At 43.1% G+C, this 23,733-nt stretch overlaps 1 protein-coding gene across 4 annotated transcripts in view; it reads right to left on the bottom strand.

The window, feature by feature from the left end:
• The window catches only part of CPQ (carboxypeptidase Q), a 475,775-nt gene that overhangs the window by 26,242 nt on the left and 425,800 nt on the right, over positions 1-23,733 (bottom strand). Inside the window, exon 9 of one of the 4 annotated variants that reach the window (XM_022584750.2) lies at positions 18,037-18,092. The exons of the other annotated variants lie outside the window; for them this stretch is intronic. Coding sequence (XP_022440458.1) covers positions 18,037-18,092 — 56 coding nt within the window. The remainder of the gene's footprint in view (positions 1-18,036; positions 18,093-23,733) is intronic. 4 annotated transcript variants of the gene reach the window in all.

The following is a 23,733-nucleotide window of genomic DNA, read 5'->3' on the forward strand; positions in this document are numbered from 1 at the left end:
AGCGAGTATTACGAGGCTTCATTCCCAGATGAGGACAAAACGCTCAAGAAGATGTAAATAACCCAAGTTCATACAGCTGTTCAGCAGCAGAGCCAAAATTCGAGGGCAAACCCCACATGGCTTCTACCCGGTCATGCTGCCCCCCAAGAACACAGTCTCCGTACCCTCCAGAAAGGAAACCAACGCTTCAGGATCACCAACCACATGCCAGCTACTCTGGAACACATTCTCACATTCTTCATCTCCTACAATTTCAGTTCCACCAACACGCAGACGATTTGACAGACAAACAGTATGCGGTCTCTTCAAAAAGACAATTCAAATCTCCACCACTGCAATTACGCAAATCTCGTGCCTGGGGTTGGGGTATTCTGAAATCCCCAGCATTTGGCCCCCTCCTGAACAGAAAATCTCATTTGAAGACCAGAGGATAGGCGTTGGGAAGAAACAGGGAAGGGACCCACAAAAGATTTCTGGGCTGCGTTCGCACCACCTTCACGATGGGCGCTTCTGCTGCAGCTCTGGCTGGAGCCCAGCCACACAGTGTCAAGGGCTTCTATGGGCACAAGGTGCCCAGCTCTTCAGGACGGGTCTGATTCTCAACAGTCTAGAGAACAAGGGCACAGGACGTGTTTTTCGAACTCGTTCGCAGCCCAGGTGAGAAGCCACTGGATGAGTTCTCTTCCTGGAACGTTAGGCTTCCTTAGATGCTTACAGCTAACATCATTGAGCACATGCCCGTGTGTACCAGGCACTTCTGTGTCTTATCACATTGTGGTGATGAGAATCTAGAGGTGGGTATGCTTATCCCGACTTTGGGCAGAGAGATTAGGTAGCTTGCCCAGCCCCCCTCAGCTGGAACTGCACCACGTGGGTTTGCCCCTGGACCAGCCCACTATGCTGCTTCTATGGCATGGAACTGGATTCTCCAACCCTTTTGCAAACTGGGGACTCAATGCACTCTTACAGCACTTTGTCTTTATCAAGTGAACATAGTGCCTATATTCTCCTGTTATTTGCTTTCTATCCTCCAATTGCTTCTCACTACAGATTTCATGCCTTTCTCTTCCTTCCTCACTCTAAAACATGTCTGTTTATGTTTCTCCCATCTTAAAAAAAAATCCATTCTTTTACCCTATACCCCCCTCTAGCTACTGCTCTTTCTAGCTCCTCCCTTTATAGCCAGTCCTCTTGAGAGAGTTTCCTTTCTTGCCATCTTTATTTCCTCCTTTCCCACTCACTGTTCAATCCACTTTACACCCACTCTTCCCCTGAAATTGCACGTGCCAACCACACTTTTCTGGTTGTTAACTCCAATGGGTATAAGAGTGCCTTTCTGGGACAGTGGGAACTTTCAGTCCTCTTCCCTCCCCAGCCTCTGAGGAGGGGAGAGGGGCTGAAGTTTGAATCAGTCAACAGTAGTCAATTATTTCATCAATCATTCCTATGTAATGAAGCCTCCATAAAAATCCAAAAGGAGGGCGTTCGGAGAGCTTCCAGCTCCTTCCACAATTGTGCAAAGCGAATTACCATCAAAAAGCCTCCATCCCAGACTTCCCTGGTGGTCCAGTGGTTAAGAATCTGCCTACTAATACAGGGGAGATGGGTTCAAGCCCTGATCCAGGAAGATCCCACATGCCATGAGGCAACTAATCCCATGCGCCACAACTACTGAGCCTGCGCTCTGGAGCCCGTGAGCCACAACTACTGAGCCCACTCACCACAACTACTGAAGCATGCACACCTAGAGACTGTGCTCCACAACAAGAGAAGCCACTGCAATGAGAAGCCCGTGCTCTGCAACGAAGAGTAGCCCCCGCTCACTGCAACTAGAGGAAGCCTGTGCGCAGCAACGAAGATTCAGTGCAGCCCAAATTAATTAAAATTTTTTTAAAAGCCTCCAAAAAAAAAAAAAAAAAGAGTGCCTTTCTGGGACATCAGACCTGTTTGACCATCTGTCCTTCAAGAAAGTCTCCTCCGTTGCCTCCTGTCAGGGAGATCCCCCCTCCTGGTTTGCCCCACTCCCTGGCTGCCCTTTTTCTATATATTCCTCTTCCTCTGCCCCTCCTTAGTGTCCGCAGCCCTCCCTTCTCCTGGGCTGTCTAACCCATTCTGTGGCAGCACGAGCATCAAGTACTGATGACGTACAGCCCCACTAGCGCAGTCCTCTCCTGGGGCCCAGACCCATATCCAGTTGACTCAGGGACATCCCTAGCCCGAAGCTCCTGTGTTCCTTCTTCTGTGACTGACAGCGATAATCCAGGCCTGAACCCTAGACTCACCCTTTACCCTTTCCTCTCCCCCAACTCTCACATCACACCACCAGGCCGTGACATCAGCAGCCTACCCACCTTCTCCAGTGCCCCTGCCTCTCCTCTTGTTGAGCCCCCATCACCCTTGTCTGGCCCTCCTGCCTGTTCCGGCTTTGCCTCTCCAATCCACGCTATCAGAGCTTCTGCCAGAGCACCCCTTTAAACACAAAAGGGGTGCTCTCTTCTACTTGAGACTTTGAATGGCTCCCCTTTGCTATGAGACATCCCTAGTCCTTATTAGAACTTACAGGAAAGGCCTGTTAGGATCATGCCCGCAATTATATTTTTGGCCTCATTTTTCACCATCTCTCCTGCATTCTGCTTTCCAAACATACCAAACTTCCTTCAGTTCCTTGCTGTGTCATGCTCTCGCAGTTTCTACGTGTTCCCACATATGGCCTTTATTACGTGAAGCACCCCACGCCCACACTCACGTCTCTCAGCTGACTTCTGAGTAAGTGTTACCGCCTTAAATGTCACCTCTTCTTTGAAGCCTCCCCAGACCTCCTGAGACCGGACTCCTTCCATGTGTCCCTACGGTGCCCTGCACTTTTAATAAGATGGCAGTCAGGACACACTTTTGTAGTTGTCTCTTTGTGTATCTGTTTCTCCTAGTAAACATAAGCTCCAGAAGTAGGCACTGTTTCTATCTTGACTTTTGTTGGACTTTAACTCCTACTACAGTGTTTAGTGAAAAAATTAAAAACCTTAAAATGGTGTTAAATATTTTTGAATGAATAAGTATACTTTGCAAGGACTAGGAGAAAGTGAAGCAGGCTAGCCAGGTGAAGAGATGACCCGAAGGGCAGAATAAGGAAGTATGGGAAGGTAATATTCCTGGGTGTTCCTACTTGCATTTTCCAGTATTAAAAATGAAGGATTTTTCTGGAGTCCAATAAAGTCAATGGGAATTGAAAGAGAAGACTCTTCTGTCCAGGCTGTCTTTCAGGAAGACGTCTGGGAGAACTGCCCAGAGTCTACGAGGGAACAGACAAGGTGCTGGTTTGTTTGAGTGAGAGGGAACAGAGCAAAGAAAACCTGGAGGCTTGTAAGGCCTCCTCTCTTGTCTGGGTCAAGATGTTTGCCAAATTTAAGCCAACTGTTTCTGTGTCTGCCTTGGAAAATAAGCAGCCTGTATGGACGGTATGACGCAGAGCCACAGAACTCAGTGCCTGCCCACATGCCTGGAGGACTGAATGCTTTAACACGCGCTCTTGACTGCAACTCAAGCTCTCGACTGACTGGTGAGTGATGAAACATGGTCTGAAGCAATTTATCGTTTGAAGGTGATGGCAGGAGGCAGGCAGTGCTGGTTAGAAGTGGAGTGGCTCATTCTGAGCAAGGGATGTCCAAAAAGAGGTTCTGCATAGCAGCTGGCCCTCTGGAATGCAACCACAGATATCTGGGGTACACTTGTCATGTGAGGCCCTGGGATGCCCCTATTAGTCTAGAAGCCCTGGAAGCCAGGATGGGGGCTATCACCCTCCCCTGGGGAGGTTATAATAATTCACAGGAGAGAATAGTTACTCAAGGATGAAGCAGTGGGGAAAGCTTCATAAAGATACCGGCATTTGTGCCCGGCCTTGAAGACTTAGCTTCTAGGAGGGAGAAAGAGAGGGCATTCCAAGTAAGAATTTCCCCCCATACTGTGGGAAAAGGCATAGAGGAGGATGTGAACAGGCTATGCCTAGGGAATAAGGATTAGACCAGCGTGGCTGGAGAGGCGGGCTCCCGTCATAGAATATTGGAAGTTAAGACAGGACAAAAATACCCTGCAGTGTTCTGCAGGTAAGATCAATGGCTCATTTACCCAGCTTCAAAAGGCTGCAAATAGCTATTTTTTATGTTGGAAAAGAAACCCAATAATTTGTATCACTTGCCGCTATGAATCTGATAGAAAGCCTTGCCTGAAGACTGTAACAAATGGCCACAGGAGCTCTGCATTCAAGCTGCAGTATTGTAACACGCTGCTGGGAGAGTCCGATCATACTGATCTTGCTGGGCCACTCAGCCGTCTGTACAGAATTCCCAGAGTCCCTGCGTCCCTCACTGGGTTCCATTTTATGCTGTTCTGTACAGAGTTAGAGAGAGCCAGCTCTAAGGAAGGCTGGACCGGGGCGTGCAAAGCCAACGGAGGCACAACGGCAGTCCTTAAGAAGCTCAAGTGGAGAGAGAGATAAGATGCTCTAGTAATGCGGGGCCACATGTCAAAGAAAAGCGTGAACGACAACACAAACGGAAAGACTGATGTGGAGCGACTGGGACTCTCATCCACTGCTGACAGGGACGTGAAGAATAGGAAGCAGTGACAGCACTTAGCAAAACAGCTTGGCAGCTTCTTCCAAACTGAAACATACCTCTGCCCTATGACCTACCAGTTCCACTCCTAGGTATTTTCCCAAGGGGGGGGGGAAGGTACATCTACGAAAAACATCTGTATAAGAATGTACATAGTAGCTTTATGCATACATACCAAAAAACTGAAAAAAGAAAGCTAAATGTGTATTTGACAGGAAAATGAATAAACAAATTGTGGTTGGAAAGTATTCAGCAATAAAAATGAATGAACTACTGATAAATGCAACAAAATGGATGAACCTCAAAAACAGGATGTAGCGTTAGCTAAATATGGCACAATTCCCTGCATTTATTCCATTTATATGAAGTTCAAGCACAGGTAAAACTAACCTCAGATGATAAAAATCAGAATAGTGGTTGTCTCTGGAGATGGGGTGAGGTTGGGGGTTGCCTGGAAAGGAGAATGAGGACACTGTCTGGGGTGATGGAAATGTTATATCTTGATTTGGGCGTTGGTTACCCAGGTGTATATGATTATCAAACCAGGCGCATTTTACTGTATGTCAATTATACCTCAGTAAAAAAAAATAAAACAAAATAGGAGTTGGGTAAAGGACAGCACGGCTCCCTGGAAATGCTGCCTTGAGCAAGCTTCAGAGGGTGGCCCTCAAAAAGTGGCTGGGTCAAAGGCCATCCAGGGGGGTGTACTGTGGGTCTCAGGAAGGGCTATGTTGGCCATGGGAGGTAAGGCCAGAAATTGTGGGCTGAGGTCATAACAGTGGGTGGGGTGGTAGGAGCAGAAATCACGGACTATATCTCATTAGATTCAGCAAGAAAGAGAAGGGAAATAGAATAATTAAAGGGATTCAAAAGCTTCGGAAATTATGTTGTTTGGATTTGTTTGTAGCGTGTTTGTAGGCCAATGGGCTGAATCACCGCAGAAGAGATACTGAAGAGAGGAGATCAGTCACAGAGCACGGTTCTGATAGACGTGGGTGATTCACACTTAGAAAGGACGTGAACCTGCTACACCTCTGTCAGGAGAGATGGAGGCCTGAGTAAAACTGTGAAGGGCAGGGAGCATGAGAGCTCATGGTAGACGTCCTCTAATGTCTCAGTATAGCAGACTTTCAGTGAAAGTGACAAAGAGGTAGGGCTGGGGCTCGAGGAGCACAGAAAAAGTTCCAAACAGGGTGATATAGAGAATCTGAAAGAGAATCCTGAGACGAATGGATAAATTCTGGGAACTGCAGCATGGGTTGCTAATCGAGACCACTGGCCAGGCTGGGGACTGGCAAGGCATGGAGAATGAAAGCAAATGGTGGCTACTGAGAACGTGCTTGACACAGGTCATGGCTAGAGGGCAGGGCCAGTGGAGATCACGGAAGGGTCAAGGTTCTGGCTGCCAGGAAGAAGAGGAGTAAGTCCGGAGGCATAAGAAATTTGACAAGGATAAGGCAGTGTTGATCAGCGAAGGTGGTTTTATGATTCATGATGTTTGAAGGAAAGCAGTTCCGAATGATGGATGGGTTGAATGGTGACGCCATCCAGCACTGGAAGTGGGGAGTCACCAAGGATGATGGCAGAAGACACGTGGAAAGGGAAACTGAGCCAAAGCTGAAGTCCTTGAGCAAACGTGGTGGAATGTTCCCACTTACAAGTTCTCTCTGCAAAGGTGAAGCAGAAGTTGACCTGAACTTTGGTTACAAAGTACTGTTTTAAATAATATGTTACTGATTATATTTAACTCTTTTTATTCTATGAAGTTGAAAATGCCTTCAGGGTATGTTTTAAAGTTGATTTTAATCAAGTCTCTATGAGCAACACGAAAGTGGTTTTCATTCTCATTTTACAAACGAGGAGCCTCACTTCAGTGCCCCTCCCCACACTGAAGGGGTAGGACTTGGGTACACAAAAGTAATTGCTGAAATCACCTGACTACTCAGAGAGTGACTGCATTAGATGAAGGGCACAAAGCAGCATAGGTTTCAGTGTCTGAAAAGAAGCTGCACGTTTTGACACTTAAAAAATAAAATTTATGAGAAGAAAGAAGTTGTTTTGTTCTTATTCATCTTTCCAGTTCTTTACTGATTTTTTTTTTATTGGAGTAATTCCTTCAAGCCTTTAAAAATCAAAATTCTTATTTAGGGACTTGCAGACTCCTACATCAAGAAATATATTCCAAAGGCCAGTGGGAGCTTTTTGGTATATCATGAGTCAGAGGGAAATGGCAGCAGAATTGTTTTTACCACTTATTAACTGTGTATCTCTTGACAAAATATTGCCTCTCTGTGCCTTGAGTTCCTCACAGAGAAATTCTGCAAGTGAAAGAGCTATACAAGGTTGGAATTTTTAATTCACTAAGAAAACAGTGAATAGTTAGTGAGTCCTTAAATAGAAATTAAATTAACAACAACAAAAGTCAACTTTGACCTGAAACAGCACTCTGGCAAGGCATTCTTAATCAGGGATCTTCTAGAAACCAGTGCTGGTTAATGAGATGAGAACTTCCACACCTCCCACCCCCATATCTACTTCCTCACCAGCATCGGCACTCACGTGCTCTGTCTTCCTGCCTGTTACCATAGAAGGACCATTCAAGCTTACACCCAAAGCCAGCTTCCACATTTTGGCATTAGATCCTCTTCCCTTTTGCCTACTCAGAGAATTGCTTTTGTCATTCTTTTCTTTTCCACATCATCTATTTCCCCCTCTCTATTAGATTGTTCTCATGAGCAAATAAACATTATTTCTCTATCTTAAAAACCTTTTTCTCTACTCCTTTCCCTACCAGCTCAGAAAGCCAGTGAGAGGGTCCCTGCCCTTGGCTCTGTGCCTTAAAAGGCTATGTTCTGGTCCTTCCCAGCCACAGGTTTCCCTATGGGGTGAGAAGTCTGTTGGACCAAGAAGTGCTTACCCAAAGCTGATGTTCCCCCTTTCTAAACCAGTCTCTGTGTACCCTCCCTGCACCACAGAATTCTCTGCCCACACAGACACCTTAGCCCCTCATAGAGTGTCCACAGTCCTCTTCTCTGAGTCCATCTTCCTTAGGGTAGACCATGCTGCTAACTTACACACGCCTAGGCTCAGGTGATATTCAAGAGATGGTTTCTGTGGGAGTGTGGACAAAGCTTGGACATGCAAGCACACAAAGCCCCTCATAGTATGGGATAAAGCTGGGGTCTGGAAGGGAAGGGGTGTGGGCCACAGGCCCTTTCCCTGTGCCACCAAGTTATGGCGTGGAACTCCAGAGTCCAAGAATTCCAAACCTGAACCTGGCTTTCCAGGTCCTTACGAAATACATATTTGTCAACATAATGGAAATAACATATTTAATAGTTTGCTAGCTTGATATAGAAATTTTATATATTGAAAATATATGCTGATTCCTTCTTTTATCTTATCCCAAACTCTTAATGCTGTAATTGCCAGGGCTCAGTTTCAGTACCTCTTCTCTTCTCTATCCTCACTCCCTTATGATCCACCCAGCCCATGGCTAGATTGCTCATGATTCCCAACTGGTTTCTCCAACCCACACCTCCTTCTTAGTTTTATACTCTGTACTTGACATTTCCACTTGGATGTCTAACAAGCATCTCAAACTTCACATGTACCAAAATAAACTCCTGTCTTCTTTCCCAAACCTGTTCTAGTCACAGCCTTCCACATTCTACTTCATGCCAACTCCATCTTCCAATTGCTTAGGCCAAAAACCTTGGAGTCTTTTGGAATCACCTTTTACTCTTGCAATCTATCAGGAAACCATATTGGCTCTACGTTTAAAATATATCCAAAGCATGACCATTTCTCACTACTTCTACTGCTGCCATGACCCTGGTCCAAGCTCCAATCACCTCTTGCCTGGACTACGGCAATTGCTTTCTCACAGGTCTGTCTTTCGGTCTACTCAGTGCAATACCATCCCAAGATGACAGATCACGTCATTCTGCTCAAGGTCCTGCAATGGTTTGCCCATTTCAAGCAAAGTAAAAGCCAGTCATTAATAGTCTTCAAAGCCCTATGTTCTCTAGACCCTGATATCCTCTGATCTCCTCTGACCGTTCCCTCCCTTGCTCACTCAGCTTCAGCTACTCTGGTCTCCTTGCAGGTCCTGGAATGTGTCACGTGTGTTCCTGACTCAGTATGTTGCTCTGGCTGGTCAGTCTGGTGGAAATCTTCCCTCTCCGTTATCTGCTTAACTAACATTCGCACCCCTTTCAAGTCTGTTTGAATCTCACCTTCTTAGCAATACTGACCCTGACCACTCTGTTTAATACCACAACCTGTCTCCATCCACCTAATTCCCCTTACACGTCTCTACTTTTCTCTATTCCATACCACTTATTACCTTCTAACAGTTCATAGTTTATTTAATATTTCTCTTTCCTACATCATGATGGAAATGATGTACATCTGCACTGTCCAGTATAGTAGCCACCAGCCATATGTGGCTATTGAGCATTTCAAATGTACTTAGAATTGAATTAATTTTAATTAATTTTAATTAAATTTATATTTTATTTAAGTAGCCACATGTGGCTGGTGGCTACCATCAGAACAGCTCCAGAATCTGAGTACCAGGAAAGCAGGGAACTTTGTTTCATTCACCAAGGTCACCTAAACACCCAGCAGAGTGCCTGACACACAGTAGGTGGTCAATAAAAATGTGTTAATGAATGTACGATCAAAGTCCAAGGCCAACCTTTCCAAGACCTTGCAGTCTACCACTGGAAGAGAGATAGGGGTAGAACCAGGACCTCATCGATAGGAAGCCCACTTTCCCAGCATATCAAAGAAAGACCCAGAAGTCTGGGCAGGGGCTCTCTGCCAGACATGCCCTGGAAGTAAGCACAGGGCCTCACACATATAAATTAAGGAAACAAATAATCCCTCCTGCACGGAGTCCGAGTCTCCAATCTCTGCCAATATGTAACCAACTCGGCTCATTTGTGGCCATCATCAGAATTCAAGGCAGAGACTCTCCACAGGCAAGGTCTTGCAGAGGAAGGTTAATACGAATCTATAAAGTACTGCACCATCCCAATGGTGAGGCAGACGAAGGTACATTTCAGCATCACTGATGAAAACGTTGAGGTCACGGAATATAAGGTTTTATGCAATTGTATCCTGGAAGCCAAGCAGAATTACCAAATAGCTGTGGAAATGTATGTGATTTTGGTGGAATGAACATACCATATAGGAAATTAAATAACTATTCCGTGAACGGTATTTTAAAAGCTATTTTGGAGATGAAATAGAGAATCAGTCTTATAATAATACCAAATCAATATTTTCAAACTGTTTCCTTCCCAAATCTTATTTTGAAGATCTATAAAACCAGCGCTTTCAGTATTTCCAAGGTAGCGAAGAAGTTAAAAGTGCCCTACGAAGCTGCAGTAATACCAAGGATTAGGCAATATTTTCCTCGTATTATCTGTTTCGTCCCTTAGGTTCCTAGTCAAAGCAACAGATTTTCATGTCTCTAGTTTACTTTAAAATACTTCAGCATATGTTTGTACACCCGTGTTCATAGCAGCATTATTCACAGTAGCCAAAAGGTGGAACCAACTCAGATGTCCATTGATGGATAACAAATAAATAAAACGTGGTGTATACATACAATGGAATGTTATTTGGCCTTAAAAAGAAATGAAATTCTGACACATGCTACAACATGGATGAACCTTGAAGACATTATGCTAAGTAAAATAATGCAGGCACAAAAGGAAAAATATTGTATGATTCCATGTATATGAGAGACGTAGAATAGTCAAATTCATCGTGACAGAAAGTAGAATGGTGATTTCTGGGTGGAGGGGAGAATGGGGAGTTATTGTTTTCTGGGTACAGAGCTCAGAGATTTAGTTTGAGAAGATGAAAAAGTTCTGAAGATGGATGGCATGGTGATGGGTAACAATGTGAACGCATTTAATGCCACAGGAGAGTACACTTAAAACTGGTTAATGGGCTTCCCTGGTGGCGCAGTGGTTGAGAGTCCGCCTGCCGATGCAGGGGACGCGGGTTCGTGTCCCGGTCCGGGAAGATCCCACATGCCGCGGAGCTGCTAGGCCCGTGAGCCATGGCCGCTGAGCCTGCGCGTCCGCAGCCTGTGCTCCACAACAGGAGAGGCCACAACAGTGAGAGGCCCGCGTACCGCAAACAAAAAAAAAACTGGTTAAAAGGGTGAGTTTTATGTTATGTATATTTTACTACAAAACAAACAAAAATTATCAGCATGTGCCATGTGATACTCTGCGGGCCATTCCTCAGGCTAAGCTGTAACCAGGTGCTGGAATGTGCTGCGTTCTAATGAAGAAAGCACGGTGCGGGGGTGGTCTTGCCAATTAGCTCCCACAGGTTTCTGTTTTCTGTATCTCAATTAGCAAGCAGTGCTATGCCAATTAACATACTGAAAGTCAGAAGTGTTTTTTTTCTAATTGACGAAATTAGTAGTCTGTTAGGTAGCATGATGAATGTTAGAACTGGGCTCTCATTATTGAAATTAAAAGTATTCATTATATTCATATGTGGATTGGCAGAAATACTTGAGACAGTCCCCATACTTGCTCCACCAGGGCATAAGAATGATGTAGTAGTGAAGCTGTCAGCTAAGTAGGAAACTCTTACATTGAAACTTCTTCAGAGGCTACCATGATTTACCAAAAAGAACCTAAGGGTCACACATGGCCACATCAGCCCAGGTCAGTTCACAATCACAAACACAGAGGCCAGAGGAAAATTCTAGTGTCAAAGGACACGGGAAACCAAACCGTGAAGAATCGAATTATTAATCTTGGGAATATGCAATGGATTGTTTAGTTGACCATCCTCCCTGATTTTAGAGACAAAAAATTGGGAAATGTTGAGTGATCTTCTCAAGTGCCAATGAATTTCATAAGCAGAAACTAAAGGGAAACATTTGATATCGTCACTGTTTAAGAGCTACCAGTTATTGAGCAATTATTATGTAAGGGGCATACTGCTAGGTACTTTAACAAGTGATTGCTAATTTTCACAAAATCCCTGCAAAGTGAGTACTATTGTCCTCAGTCTTCAGAGGAGGGACTGAAGTTCAGAGAGGTCACGCCCCATTCACAGCCCCAAGGGGCTCGGCATTCCTCACTAGATGTGGGCATCCTGCTGCCAACACTCTCCCAGGGAGTGGAGGGGAGTGCAGCAGTCTGAGAGTCCTGGGGATAACGCCTCCGGATCAGCGCTTGGCCATGGGGAGAGCGTCCTCCTCCCAGGTTAGGTACCTCTGAGGCATGTTCTACACTGTCTCCCAGACCCTGAGGTTCACCCAGTGGCCCACAGGAGTGACCTGCTCAACGACATGCTGCTTGTTAGCTGCCTTCCATTCTTGGATTCATTTCATCACTTCCCATCATGCTTCTGGGGATCACCTTTCAAATAAACTACCTGACTCAAATCCCTGTCTCAGGGGATGCTTTGGGGGCAATCACGTAATTTTCCCAAGGTAACCCAGCCAGCCACCAGGTTGCAGAGTTGGATGGTGAACCCAGGACTATCTGTGTTTGAGGATCACATTGCTCTTCTACAAATTTAATTACCTCTTCCTTCCTGAGTAAGTAGAGATAAGATAGAGGTGGAAGGAGAGAATGGATGTTTCAGAAAAAGCTCTTGAGATTTCTAAATGATTTGTTTGGTTAGTATCTCAAACGCTCATGTCCCCAGAGTTTATGCTCACCACTTTACATCGTAGAGATTTGAAGCAAATTATCACCATGATGGTCACAAATCTGATCAGTCAATGTGGGAGGTTGAAAAATGGCTCCCAAAGATGTCCACAATTCCAGTCCGCCAAACCTGTGAATGTTACTTTATGCCGCAAAAGGGAACTTTGCAGATGTGATTCCATTAAGGATCTTAAGATGGGAAAATTATACTGGATTATCTGGGTGGATACAAGGTAATCACAAGAGTCCTTATAAGAGGGATCTAGAAGGAGTCAGAGGAGATGACAATGTAGTGAGGAAAGCAGAGATCAGAGTGATACACTCTGAGGATGGAGGAAGGGGCCACAAGGTAGCAGGAGACAAAAAAGGTAAGGGAATGGGTTTTCCCTCACACCCTCCAGAAGGAACCATCCCTGCTAACACCTTAACTTCAGCCCCATGGAACTGATTTCTTACTTGCAACACCCCAAATTGTAAGAGAACAAATTTGTGTCGTTTTAAGCCAAGTTTGTGGCGATTTGTTACAGGGGCCACAGGAAACTGACACAGTCCGCTAAGCATTACCAGTGATAATAATAATACAATAGTAGATAATACTTATTCCTAGTGATAATAGTTATCTAATAATAGATAATGTTTATTCAGCTCGGACCATGTCTAGGCAGAGTCCTGGGCATCGTACTGGACCATCTAGCCTCACGGTCCTCATAAAAAGAGTGAAGAACTATTTCTAATTTTCTCATTTTAAAGATGAGGAAGCTGAGGCTTAGAGAGGTTCAGCTTGTGTCTCAAGTCACAAGCTAATACCTGAACTCCGCCTTTTCTGACCCCCAAACCACGTGCCTAATAAAAACTCCAAAATCTGAATCCTTGACAGTGAGAGTGAAAGGAGGCAAGTGAAAGGACACTGATTGTCAGTGTTGCAAAGCAGCCGGCCTTGACCTTCCATTATATGCTGAATAGAATGAAACCAGCAACACACACAACCTTCCTTTTGAACGTAAATCGCTCTGGTCTTCACTCGAATCTCCCACCGTATCTTCCAAAGCAGGAAATGGTCTTATTACATTTTTTTCTCTCTTTAGCACTCAGTATAAGGTGAGCCATCAGTAAACAGAGGGGGCTGGGTGGTGGGGATCATTAGTCAAATGAATAAATAAAGAAGAGCCAAAGAAATGAAGAAAGCAAGATGTGGGAAGGGAGGTTGAGAGATGACTTTCCTATCAGTCCTGCATCTATGCATTTTAATCATATGCACTTACACACTTCCAGGCCATTGAGGGTGATAAGGGGGTTTCTTTATTTGAAACTTTGTAGAGCCATCCTTCACTCCAGAATAGTAAGTAGTTTCCGTTTTGCCTGTGTCAGCTCTGACCTACTGGTACTGGCTTCTAGAACCCTATACGGCAAAGAGAATTACTGGCCAAGCCAAGACTCAGCTGGAAAGAATGTGTGATTGGTTAGTGATGTCTGCTTTGGAGTGAGAATAAGAGAGCTGGAGGAGTGCCGCGCATTTGCTGAAACCTTTCACGCAATCAACTGTGGGCAGAGCTTAACTGCCCAGATTTGTTTTAAGACAATGCCATCATCTCTGAAACGATCTCTACTCTATGAACACGTAGTTTTCACTTCTGTCTTCAATAGTTTCTTTTACTGACACCCAGTGAATCTTACTTTTTGCTTCTAGGCATACTCAGAAACAATGACTTTAATTTGAGAATGTATTTGAAAAGAAGGTTAAATCAATGTTTGTCAAGTTCTCTGAAGATAAGGAATGTTATATAGGCCAAGAATAATTAACAACAATAAAGCTTTGGCTAACATTCCTTAACAATACAAGTGTGATTGGGTATTATTCTAATCAAGTTCCTTCACTTACTCAGTGAATGAATGGATCTTTACTTCCCACATATAACTTTGTGAAATGAATATATCCAATTCATAATAATTTAAATTAACTACACAAATTTAACTTTACAATCACTTCTAAAGCTTACTTAGGAATCTTAAGAGAATTTTCTCACTTGTCCTATTTTGAAATTATTCAATAAGAAATCACTAGATTTCATCTTTTTTACCTATTTCTTCCCAGGCACACATCCTAGGGCCTTTCTATGAACAATTTTTCCCACTCCAAGAGAACCCCCGGAATCAAAAGGCCACCCAGAACATTATTTTCATCAATAATAACAAAAATAATACCATCTTTTAAATAGCTCAAGTTTACTTTTCACCTGTCATATCTCCTTGATTTTTATTTAATATTAATGTCTTAATATTTATATTTATTAATATCTAATAAATATTAATATTATTTCATGTCTTTTAGTATTACTCCCAAATTGTAGATATCACATTAGGTTACTGAGTAAATGGCAGAACTAGGACGGAAGCCCAAATGATGTGACAAAGTCCACACTTCCATGCCCGGTCGGCCTGGTTTCTATCACGTCACCATGTGATTCTCTGACCCGAGTTAAGCCCATTTCCCCACCGCACTGTGGTAATTCCCTCTTCTACTACTTCTCTCTTCTCTTCTACTGGCTTGGTCTCCTGCACCTACTTGAAGTCTATTATTCTTCATGGCTCTCCTCAACTCTACCATCTTCATATATCTTTGCTATTCTTGCTGAACTCCTTCAGCTCTGATATTCTTAATACTTGTTGATGTGTTCCTCCATGCTGTTTCATCTCCATTCATTTAACAAATAAGCCAGGAGGATCCACTATTGCCAAGTACTATTTAGGCCCTAGGGATTCAGCAGTGAATAAGGCTGCCTCTCACGGAGTTTACGTTCCAACTGGGGCTCCTGCTTCTAGGGTTCACATCTGGATTTTAAGCTCCTTTACGACAGTAACCGTGCTTGTGTTTTCTCTACGTCCATGAAAGAGCAATGTAGCTTCACTGCTATATAGCTTATCACAGATAAAGTGGTGTCCTGGTGATGTAAGTATATAGCCAGCTAATGTCAGCGGACTAGACAAGCAAACTCACTTGAGATACCGGCTCACTCCATTCTCCAGTAACATTCTAACTCCGGGGAATCTATAATACTGTTGAGTAAGCGGCTTTAGGAATTCTTGAGAAGGAAACTGCCTGGAGATGGTTTTCTGTCTATGCTAAAGCGAGATCCAAATATCTATTTCTCAGAGATATGTCTGGGAATTTCCACCAAACTTGGGAACAACAGTTTAAGAGGGTTAACGTCTTTCTCTTCTTTGATCTTTTCCTTGAGGACAAGTAGAGGTATTCTTACAGCGTTTCAGGGGTGGTGAGAGCTCAGCACTAGGAGAAACCACTTGCTCAGAAAAACATATTTTAAGACTTCTTATTATAACCAAAATGAACAAGGGTGGAGTTGAACCCACTAAACAAACAAACAAACAACACCACTTTTCCCTCCCAAGTCTAATAGGAAGTGATCAGAGAGGGAGTTTTAGGACTTCTTCCAGAGAATTCATCTTGGAAAATTTGGCATCTTGAATGTTTGTAAAACGTGGTTTAAAAAGATACTTGGTTGCTGTGTTAAATGAAACATATTTAAAAGCCTAAGGCAGTCTCCTCCACAAAATTTCTCTCTGAATTTTGTAGACACACACACACACACACACACACACACACATACATGTCTCCCTTGAGGAATCCTGAGATACCAGTGGCTGTCTGTGGGACCTGATTTGCATAAATACCCCTTTTTCCCTATGGGAGGACATGAGAAGGGGAACTTGGGGCTACTGTCAATTCTTCTTTCTACCTTAGAGCAAGCTTCCTCCAGAGGCATGTGATGCCCGCCCTGGGACAGCCAGATCCACTCAGATAAGTGTGAGAGCTCACCTTGCGCCCGGGAACACAGTGAATTTGTATCATGCCTCAGGACATAATCGAAAGAAAATCTTAGCAATAAGTAGGCGTATGGCACTGGGTTATGCTATCTACCCTTATCTCTGAAAATTAATTCTAGGGATGCTTGTAGAAGGTTTCTGAACCTTTTGAAACACAGAGTAACCCTGGAGGAACAAGTAGGCTTTCTGTAAAGAGCTGTTGTCTAGAGCTGATGTGGAGAGGGGACTATGTCTTCTCTCTGAAGGACCTAGAAACAGTCTGAAAGGGAGAAAGGCACTGGAGAAAGACTTTTGGAGTTGATGTTAGGATATGACAAGGTAAGGCTGGCCCCAACAGACTGAGCATCTGGAGAGCAGAGACTGTCTTGTTTGTGAAGGACTCCCCAGGACCTAGGTCAGTGATTGGCTCATGGTAAGACCTTAACTAATGTTTTTGAACTGAACTAAATGAGAAGCAGCTGCAGAAAGCCATGATCAAGGAAAAAGTAGGTAGAGCAAATTTGGGAAAATGGTATTATTTGTGTATTCCCAGTGTTCTATTGATAGCTGAGAGTCGGGGAGGGAGACTTTGAAACTTTCAAAATATGCATAATAACTAGAATGATGAAGAGGATACAGACTGTGATAGAGACAATGTTATGTGTTCACCAAACCACTTTAGTTTTCTCCTGAACACATAAGAAGGCTACATTTCCCAGCTTCCTTGTACCTAGACAGGGCTATGTAACTTGCTCTGGGCAAAGGGATGTGGGCATAGGTGAAATGTGTTGCTTCCAGGCCTGGCTCCAAACCCCTTTCCTTTCTCCCTTTTTCCCTCTCTCTCTCTGTCTCTCTCTCTGTCTCTCTCTCTCTCTCTCTCTCCCTCTCTCTCTCCCTATCCCTCTCTCTCTCTCTCCCTCTCTCTCTCTCTCCCTCTCTCTCTCTCTCTCCCTCTCTCCCTCTCTCTGAATAGATGCAGAGGTTTCAGTGGAGGACTTCAAGGGTCTGAGGCTTTGGGGCACAGCGAGGCCAGTAGATGGAAGGAGTCTGAGTACCTGAATAACTGTGTGGTGCACAATGTCTCCTCCAAAAAACACTGATCTTCACTGGGCTGTGACACGAGCAAGAATGACATGTTTATTTTTTAAATCACTGAGCTGGGGTTGTTTGTTGTAGTTGCCAGCATTACATCCCTGACTAATAAAAGGCCATTGAATTCTGTGTTAGTTATAGGGACCTGGAATCCTCTGATTCCTGACAGAGAGTAGGGCTACAAAAATAGACATTACAATTATGTACGTTTTTGTATACGTGCACACTGAATCACAAATGCCATTTCTTAAACATTTTCCATATGCAAGGCATCAAATAAATAGCAAGCAAGGCATTTCAAAATGATTCTTTGTGTACTTAGACATTAGAAGAAGTGAGTCTAAGGTTGACATTCACCAATTAGTCATGTCAGAGTTGGCCACTACCAGCTTCAGGTTGCCTATGATCATTAACTCTTTTCCCTAAGAAAATGCATCCAAAAAATAGTTCTCTACTAAACAACAACAACAACAAATCAGACTCAGTGAGTAAAAGTCCTTGCGATCTCCTGAGAAGCCCACGGAGTAGAAGAGCCAAGCCCACTGGGCTGCTTTCTGGGCAGAAGAGACATAACATGATAGCTTGGAAAAAGGGCACCAACACCTTTCTCAAGACTAGAACCATAGGGTTCAAATTTGAGGCCTCCGGATAGCTCAAGTGTCTCCCGGGATGTTAAGATACCATTCGCAAGAGGGAAGAGATATGGGAACATATGTACATGTATAACCGATTCACTTTGTTATAAAGCAGAAACTAACACACTATTGTAAAGCAATTATACTCTAATAAAGATGTTAAAAATAAAAGAAGCTCACCTCATTGTCTAGGGAAGCAGGCACAGACAGACCAATTAACGTGCGAATGGACTGAGCTGGGGGAGGGAAGCAGATGTCAGTTTAAAGTTGCTGGGGCATATTTCCTTGCTTCCACAGATGCCTGCACGGCAGCAACCAAGGGGTCCTGAGCCATGAGTGACTACATTCTCCTCTTCCCCTCCATGGAGGGGGAAAGACTCTGCTGAAGCCTTTTGCCTTTGTTTGACTCCTCTGACATAAAGACAGGTAATATGAGGCTGTTGTCTGTTCCCTATAACCACCCTCTAAATCTCATCCACTCTTCACCCCTTGGACAGCTCCACCCATTAGGACCTAACTTAGGCACATATCAAATGCCACCGCTTCCAAAAAGACTTCCCTGACTTTTCCTTAAACTTCCTCAGGTTTCAATTATCACTTGTAAGGTTTACCATTTATAATATTTTTCCTAGCTATTGTGGTATCATATCTTATGTACCTTTCTAGGTGGCAAACTTGAGGGCAGAACTGTATTTTATTCAAAGACCCAATTCAATCGCAAATTAGATATATAATAAACATTTGAATTGACCTTTCCGGTATCTCTCTCACAAAGTAATAGGATGGAGTAAGGTTAGTGTCAGGGTATGGAAAATATTTTCCCTTTCTTTTTGTGCTCTGAACTACTATTCCGTATGTTCAAATCCAAATTTCACTGCTTATAAGATGTATCACTTGGCTAAGGTATTTTCCTCTCTCATCTTTAGTTCCCTCACCCATTAAAAGAGATTAATAATAAGATTACACATGTAAAACATTTAGAGAGTGCCTAGCATATAGTAATAATTCAATAAATGTAATTATTACCACCACAAGAAGAATTTCACTAGAAAATTGTTGATGGTCTTTGGTTTTTTTTTTTGTGGTATGTGGGCCTCTCACTGTTGTGGCCTCTCCCGTTGCGGAGCACAGGCTCCGGACGCGCAAGCTCAGCGGCCATGGCTCACGGGCCCAGCCGCTCCGCGGCATGTGGGATCTTCCCGGACCGGGGCACGAACCCGTGTCCCCTGCATCGGCAGGCGGACTCTCAACCACTGCGCCACCAGGGAAGCCCGAGAAGCCACATTTTAGAAACTAGGTAGAAACAATGTAGTAATGAGAAACTTGAATACCTTAACTTAAAGCACAATGAGCAGAGAAGAGGCTATATTTAGGTTGAACTGGCATATCTTGGGGATTGACCGAATGGAGAGCGATGAATGAGGAAGAGAGATCTACGTCGGTGCAAAGCTTGCAGGTCTGAGTGACTAGGATGATACTCTGCTCTTCCTAGAGATGTGTTGCAGTGAGAGTGAGATAGAAGTTCAGTTTGGGGCATGTTGAGTTTAACTACCCAGAGGGCATCCAAGTGGTAATGTTGGCTACATGGATTTTAACACCTGGAGATATAGATTTGGGGATCTATAGAGTTATCTTCTAGGAAGAGTGACCTGAATAAGAAGAGTCTAAGGATGATACCTTATACATACTAACACTGAAGAGACCAGCACAAGGAGAGGGACTTGAAAAGGAATGGGGAAAAGGAGGTACAAAAACTAGGAAAGAGAAGTGCATAGAAGCTAAGGAAGTAAACAGTTTCAAGATGTGGGTAGTGCTCAACAGTGTCAATGCTTCAGAAAAATCAAGTAAGGAAAGGACTAGCATGGGTCTGTTCAATTTGGGCAAAAGAAGAACCATTGAATCCTGGGAAGGGCAGCCTTGGTGGACTGTCCCAGGTGGAATTCAGACTGTAGTGTGAAAAGGAATGAATGTGAGGAGACAAGCTTGGCTGCAAAGAAAAGAGCTGGAAGGGCACGGAGTCACGTAAAGGTGTGTACATTTTTTTTTTAATGCTAAAGACTTGAGAATATTTTATATTCTGAAGGGAAACATTTTAAGGAAGAGAAAGGACTGAAGCTATAGAATAGAAACTATAATGGTCAGTTTGAGGTGCTTGAGGGTGTGGAAGGGTACAGGACCCAGAACATAGCCATGGATAAGAAGAGAGACACATACCCTGTTGTATCCAAAAGGGAGAGTGGGAAAGGATGGATGATGGACCGCCCTTCCTGAGTGAGGGAGAAAATGGAGAACGGGAGGATGTCGGTGGAGACCGTTTGGGAGAGGAAGTGACTGAGGACACATAGCAGAAGCAGGAGGCCTCACTGAAGGCCCGGCTACGGTTGGAGGCCATGAGTTTGCAGCGGCACCAAGTTGGTGCGTATGTGACTTTCTCAAGCAGCCCTTGAATGTCTAGAGGCAAAGAAGCCAGTGACAGAATTGATCCAAGATGTCCAGACATCCGGGGAAAAGCTCATGCTCACGAACTGCTTAGTGATTTCCTCAGCCTGGGATTTCATTATGAGTCTGAACAATTTGCAAACCTGCAGATCATCTGAGATTTTCCCAAAGCTGTGTTGAATACTAATTCATCTAGATCAACAGGGTAACCTGCAAGGGAATTGGAGCCTTTAAACTCAATTCTCTCTTGACACTTGAGAAATGAATGGAGAATTATGTGTCCAATTCTTTTTTTTTTTTTTTTTAAACATCTTTATTGGGGTATAATTGCTTTACAATGGTGTGTTAGTTTCTGCTTTATAACAAAGTGAATCAGTTATACATATACATATGTTCCCATATGTCTTCCCTCTTGCGTCTCCCTCCCTCCCACTCTCCCTATCCCACCCCTCCAGGCTGTCACAAAGCACCGAGCTAATATCCCTGTGCCTTGCGGCTGCTTCCCCCTAGCTATCTACCTTACTACGTTTGTTAGTGTGTATATGTCCATGACTCTCTCTCGCCCTGTCAAAGCTCACCCTTCCCCCTCCCCATATCCTCAAGTCCGTTCTCCAGTAGGTCTGCGTCTTTATTCCTGTCTTACCCCTAGGTTCTTCATGACATTTTTTTTCCCCTTAAATTCCATATATATGTGTTAGCATACGGTATTTGTCTTCTTCTTTCTGACTTACTTCACTCTGTATGACAGACTCTAGGTCTATCCATCTCATTACAAATAGCTCAATTTCGTTTCTTTTTAAGGCTGAGTAATATTCCATTGTATATATGTGCCACATCTTCTTTATCCATTCATCCGATGATGGGCGCTTAGGTTGTTTCCATCTCCGGGCTATTGTAAATACAGCTGCAATGAACATTTTGGTACATGACTCTTTTTGAATTTTGGTTTTCTCAGGGTATATGCCCAGTAGTGGGATTGCTGGGTCATATGGTAATTCTATTTGTAGTTTTTTAAGGAACCTCCATACTGTTCTCCATAGTGGCTGAACCAATTCACATTCCCACCAGCAGTGCAAGAGTGTTCCCTTTTCTCCACACCCTCTCCAGCATTTATTGTTTCTAGATTTTTTGATGATGGCCATTCTGACTGGTGTGAGATGATATCTCATTGTAGTTTTGATTTGCATTTCTCTAATGATTAATGATGTTGAGCATTCTTTCATGTGTTTGTTGGCATTCTGTATATCTTCTTTGGAGAAATGTCTATTTAGGTCTTCTGCCCATTTTTGGATTGGGTTGTTTGTTTTTTTGTTATTGAGCTGCATGAGCTGCTTGTAAATTTTGGAGATTAATCCTTTGTCATTTGCTTCATTTGCAAATATTTTCTCCCATTCTGAGGGTTGTCTTTTGGTCTTGATTATGGTTTCCTTTGCTGTGCAAAAGCTTTGAAGTTTCATTAGGTCCCATTTGTTTATTTTTGTTTTTATTTCCATTACTCTAGGAGGTGGGTCAGAAAGGATCCTGCTGTGATTTATGTCATAGAGTGTTCTGCCTATGTTTTCCTCTAAGAGTTTGATAGTTTCTGGCCTTACATTTAGGTCTTTAATCCATTTTGAGCTTATTTTTGTGTATGGTGTTAGGGAGTGATCTAATCTCATACTTTTACATGTACCTGTCCAGTTTTCCCAGCACCATTTATTGAAGAGGCTGTCCTTTCTCCACTGTACATTCCTGCCACCTTTATCAAAGATAAGGTGTCCATATGTGCATGGATTTATCTCTGGGCTTTCTATCCTGTTCCATTGATCTATCTTTCTGTTTTTGTGCCAGTACCATACTGTCTTGATTACTGTAGCTTTGTAGTATAGTCTGAAGTCAGGGAGCCTGATTCCTCCAGCTCCTTTTTTCGTTCTCAAGATTGCTTTGGCTATTTGGGGTCTTTTGTGTTTCCATACAAATTGCGAAATTTTTTGTTCTAGTTCTGTGAAAAATGCCAGTGGTAGTTTGATAGGGATTGCATTGAATCTGTAGATTGCTTTGGGTACTAGAGTCATTTTCACAATGTTGATTCTTCCCATCCAAGAACATGGTATATCTCTCCATCTATTTGTATCATCTTTAATTTCTTTCATCAGTGTCTTATAATTTTCTGCATACAGGTCTTTCGTCTCCTTAGGTAGGTTTATTCCTAGATATTTTATTCTTTTTGTTGCAATGGTAAATGGGAGTGTTTTCTTGATTTCACTTTCAGATTTTTCATCATTAGTATATAGGAATGCCAGAGATTTCTGTGCATTAACTTTGTATCCTGCTACTTTACCAAATTCATTGATTAGCTCTAGTAGTTTTCTGGTAGCATCTTTAGGATTCTCTATGTATAGTATCATGTCATCTGCAAACAGTGACAGCTTTACTTCTTCTTTTCCGATTTGGATTCCTTTTATTTCCTTTTCTTCTCTGATTGCTGTGGCTAAAACTTCCAAAACTATGTTGAATAAGAGTGGTGAGAGTGGGCAACCTTGTCTTGTTCCTGATCTTAGTGGAAATGCTTTCAGTTTTTCACCATTGAGGATGATGTTGGCTGTGGGCTTGTCATATATGGCCTTTATTATGTTGAGGAAAGTTCCCTCTATGCCTACTTTCTGCAGGGTTTTTATCATAAATGGGTGTTGAATTTTGTCGAAAGCTTTCTCTGCATCTATTGAGATGATCATATGGTTTTTCTCCTTCAATTTGTTAATATGGTGTATCACGTTGATTGATTTACGTATATTGAAGAATCCTTGCATTCCTGGAATAAACCCCACTTGATCATGGTGTATGATCCTTTTAATGTGCTGTTGGATTCTGTTTGCTAGGATTTTGTTGAGGATTTTTGCATCTATGTTCATCAGTGATATTGGCCTGTAGTTTTCTTTCTTTGTGACATCCTTGTCTGGTTTTGGTATCAAGGTGATGGTGGCCTCGTAGAAGGAATTTGGGAGTGTTCCTCCCTCTGCTATATTTTGGAAGAGTTTGAGAAGGATAGGTGTTAGCTCTTCTCTAAACGTTTGATAGAATTCACCTGTGAAGCCATCTGGTCCTGGGCTTTTGTTTGTTGGAAGATTTTTAATCACAGTTTCAATTTCAGTGCTTGTGATTGGCCTGTTCATATTTTCTATTTCTTCCTGATTCAGTCTTGGCAGGTTGTGCATTTCTAAGAATTTGTCCATTTCTTCCAGATTGTCCATTTTATTGGCATAGAGTTGCTTGTAGTAATCTCTCATGATCTTTTTTATTTCTGCAGTGTCAGTTGTTACTTCTCCTTTTTCATTTCTAATTCTATTGATTTGAGTCTTCTCCCTTTTTTTCTTGATGAGTCTGGCTAGTGGTTTATCTATTTTGTTTATCTTCTCAAAGAACCAGCTTTTAGTTTTATTGATCTTTGCTATCGTTTCC

Source organism: Delphinapterus leucas, chromosome 17 (genome assembly GCF_059928025.1).
Source record: "Delphinapterus leucas isolate spDelLeu-1000000601 "Yukka" chromosome 17, BTC_Dleu_Yukka2, whole genome shotgun sequence".
Lineage (NCBI taxonomy): Eukaryota > Metazoa > Chordata > Mammalia > Artiodactyla > Monodontidae > Delphinapterus > Delphinapterus leucas.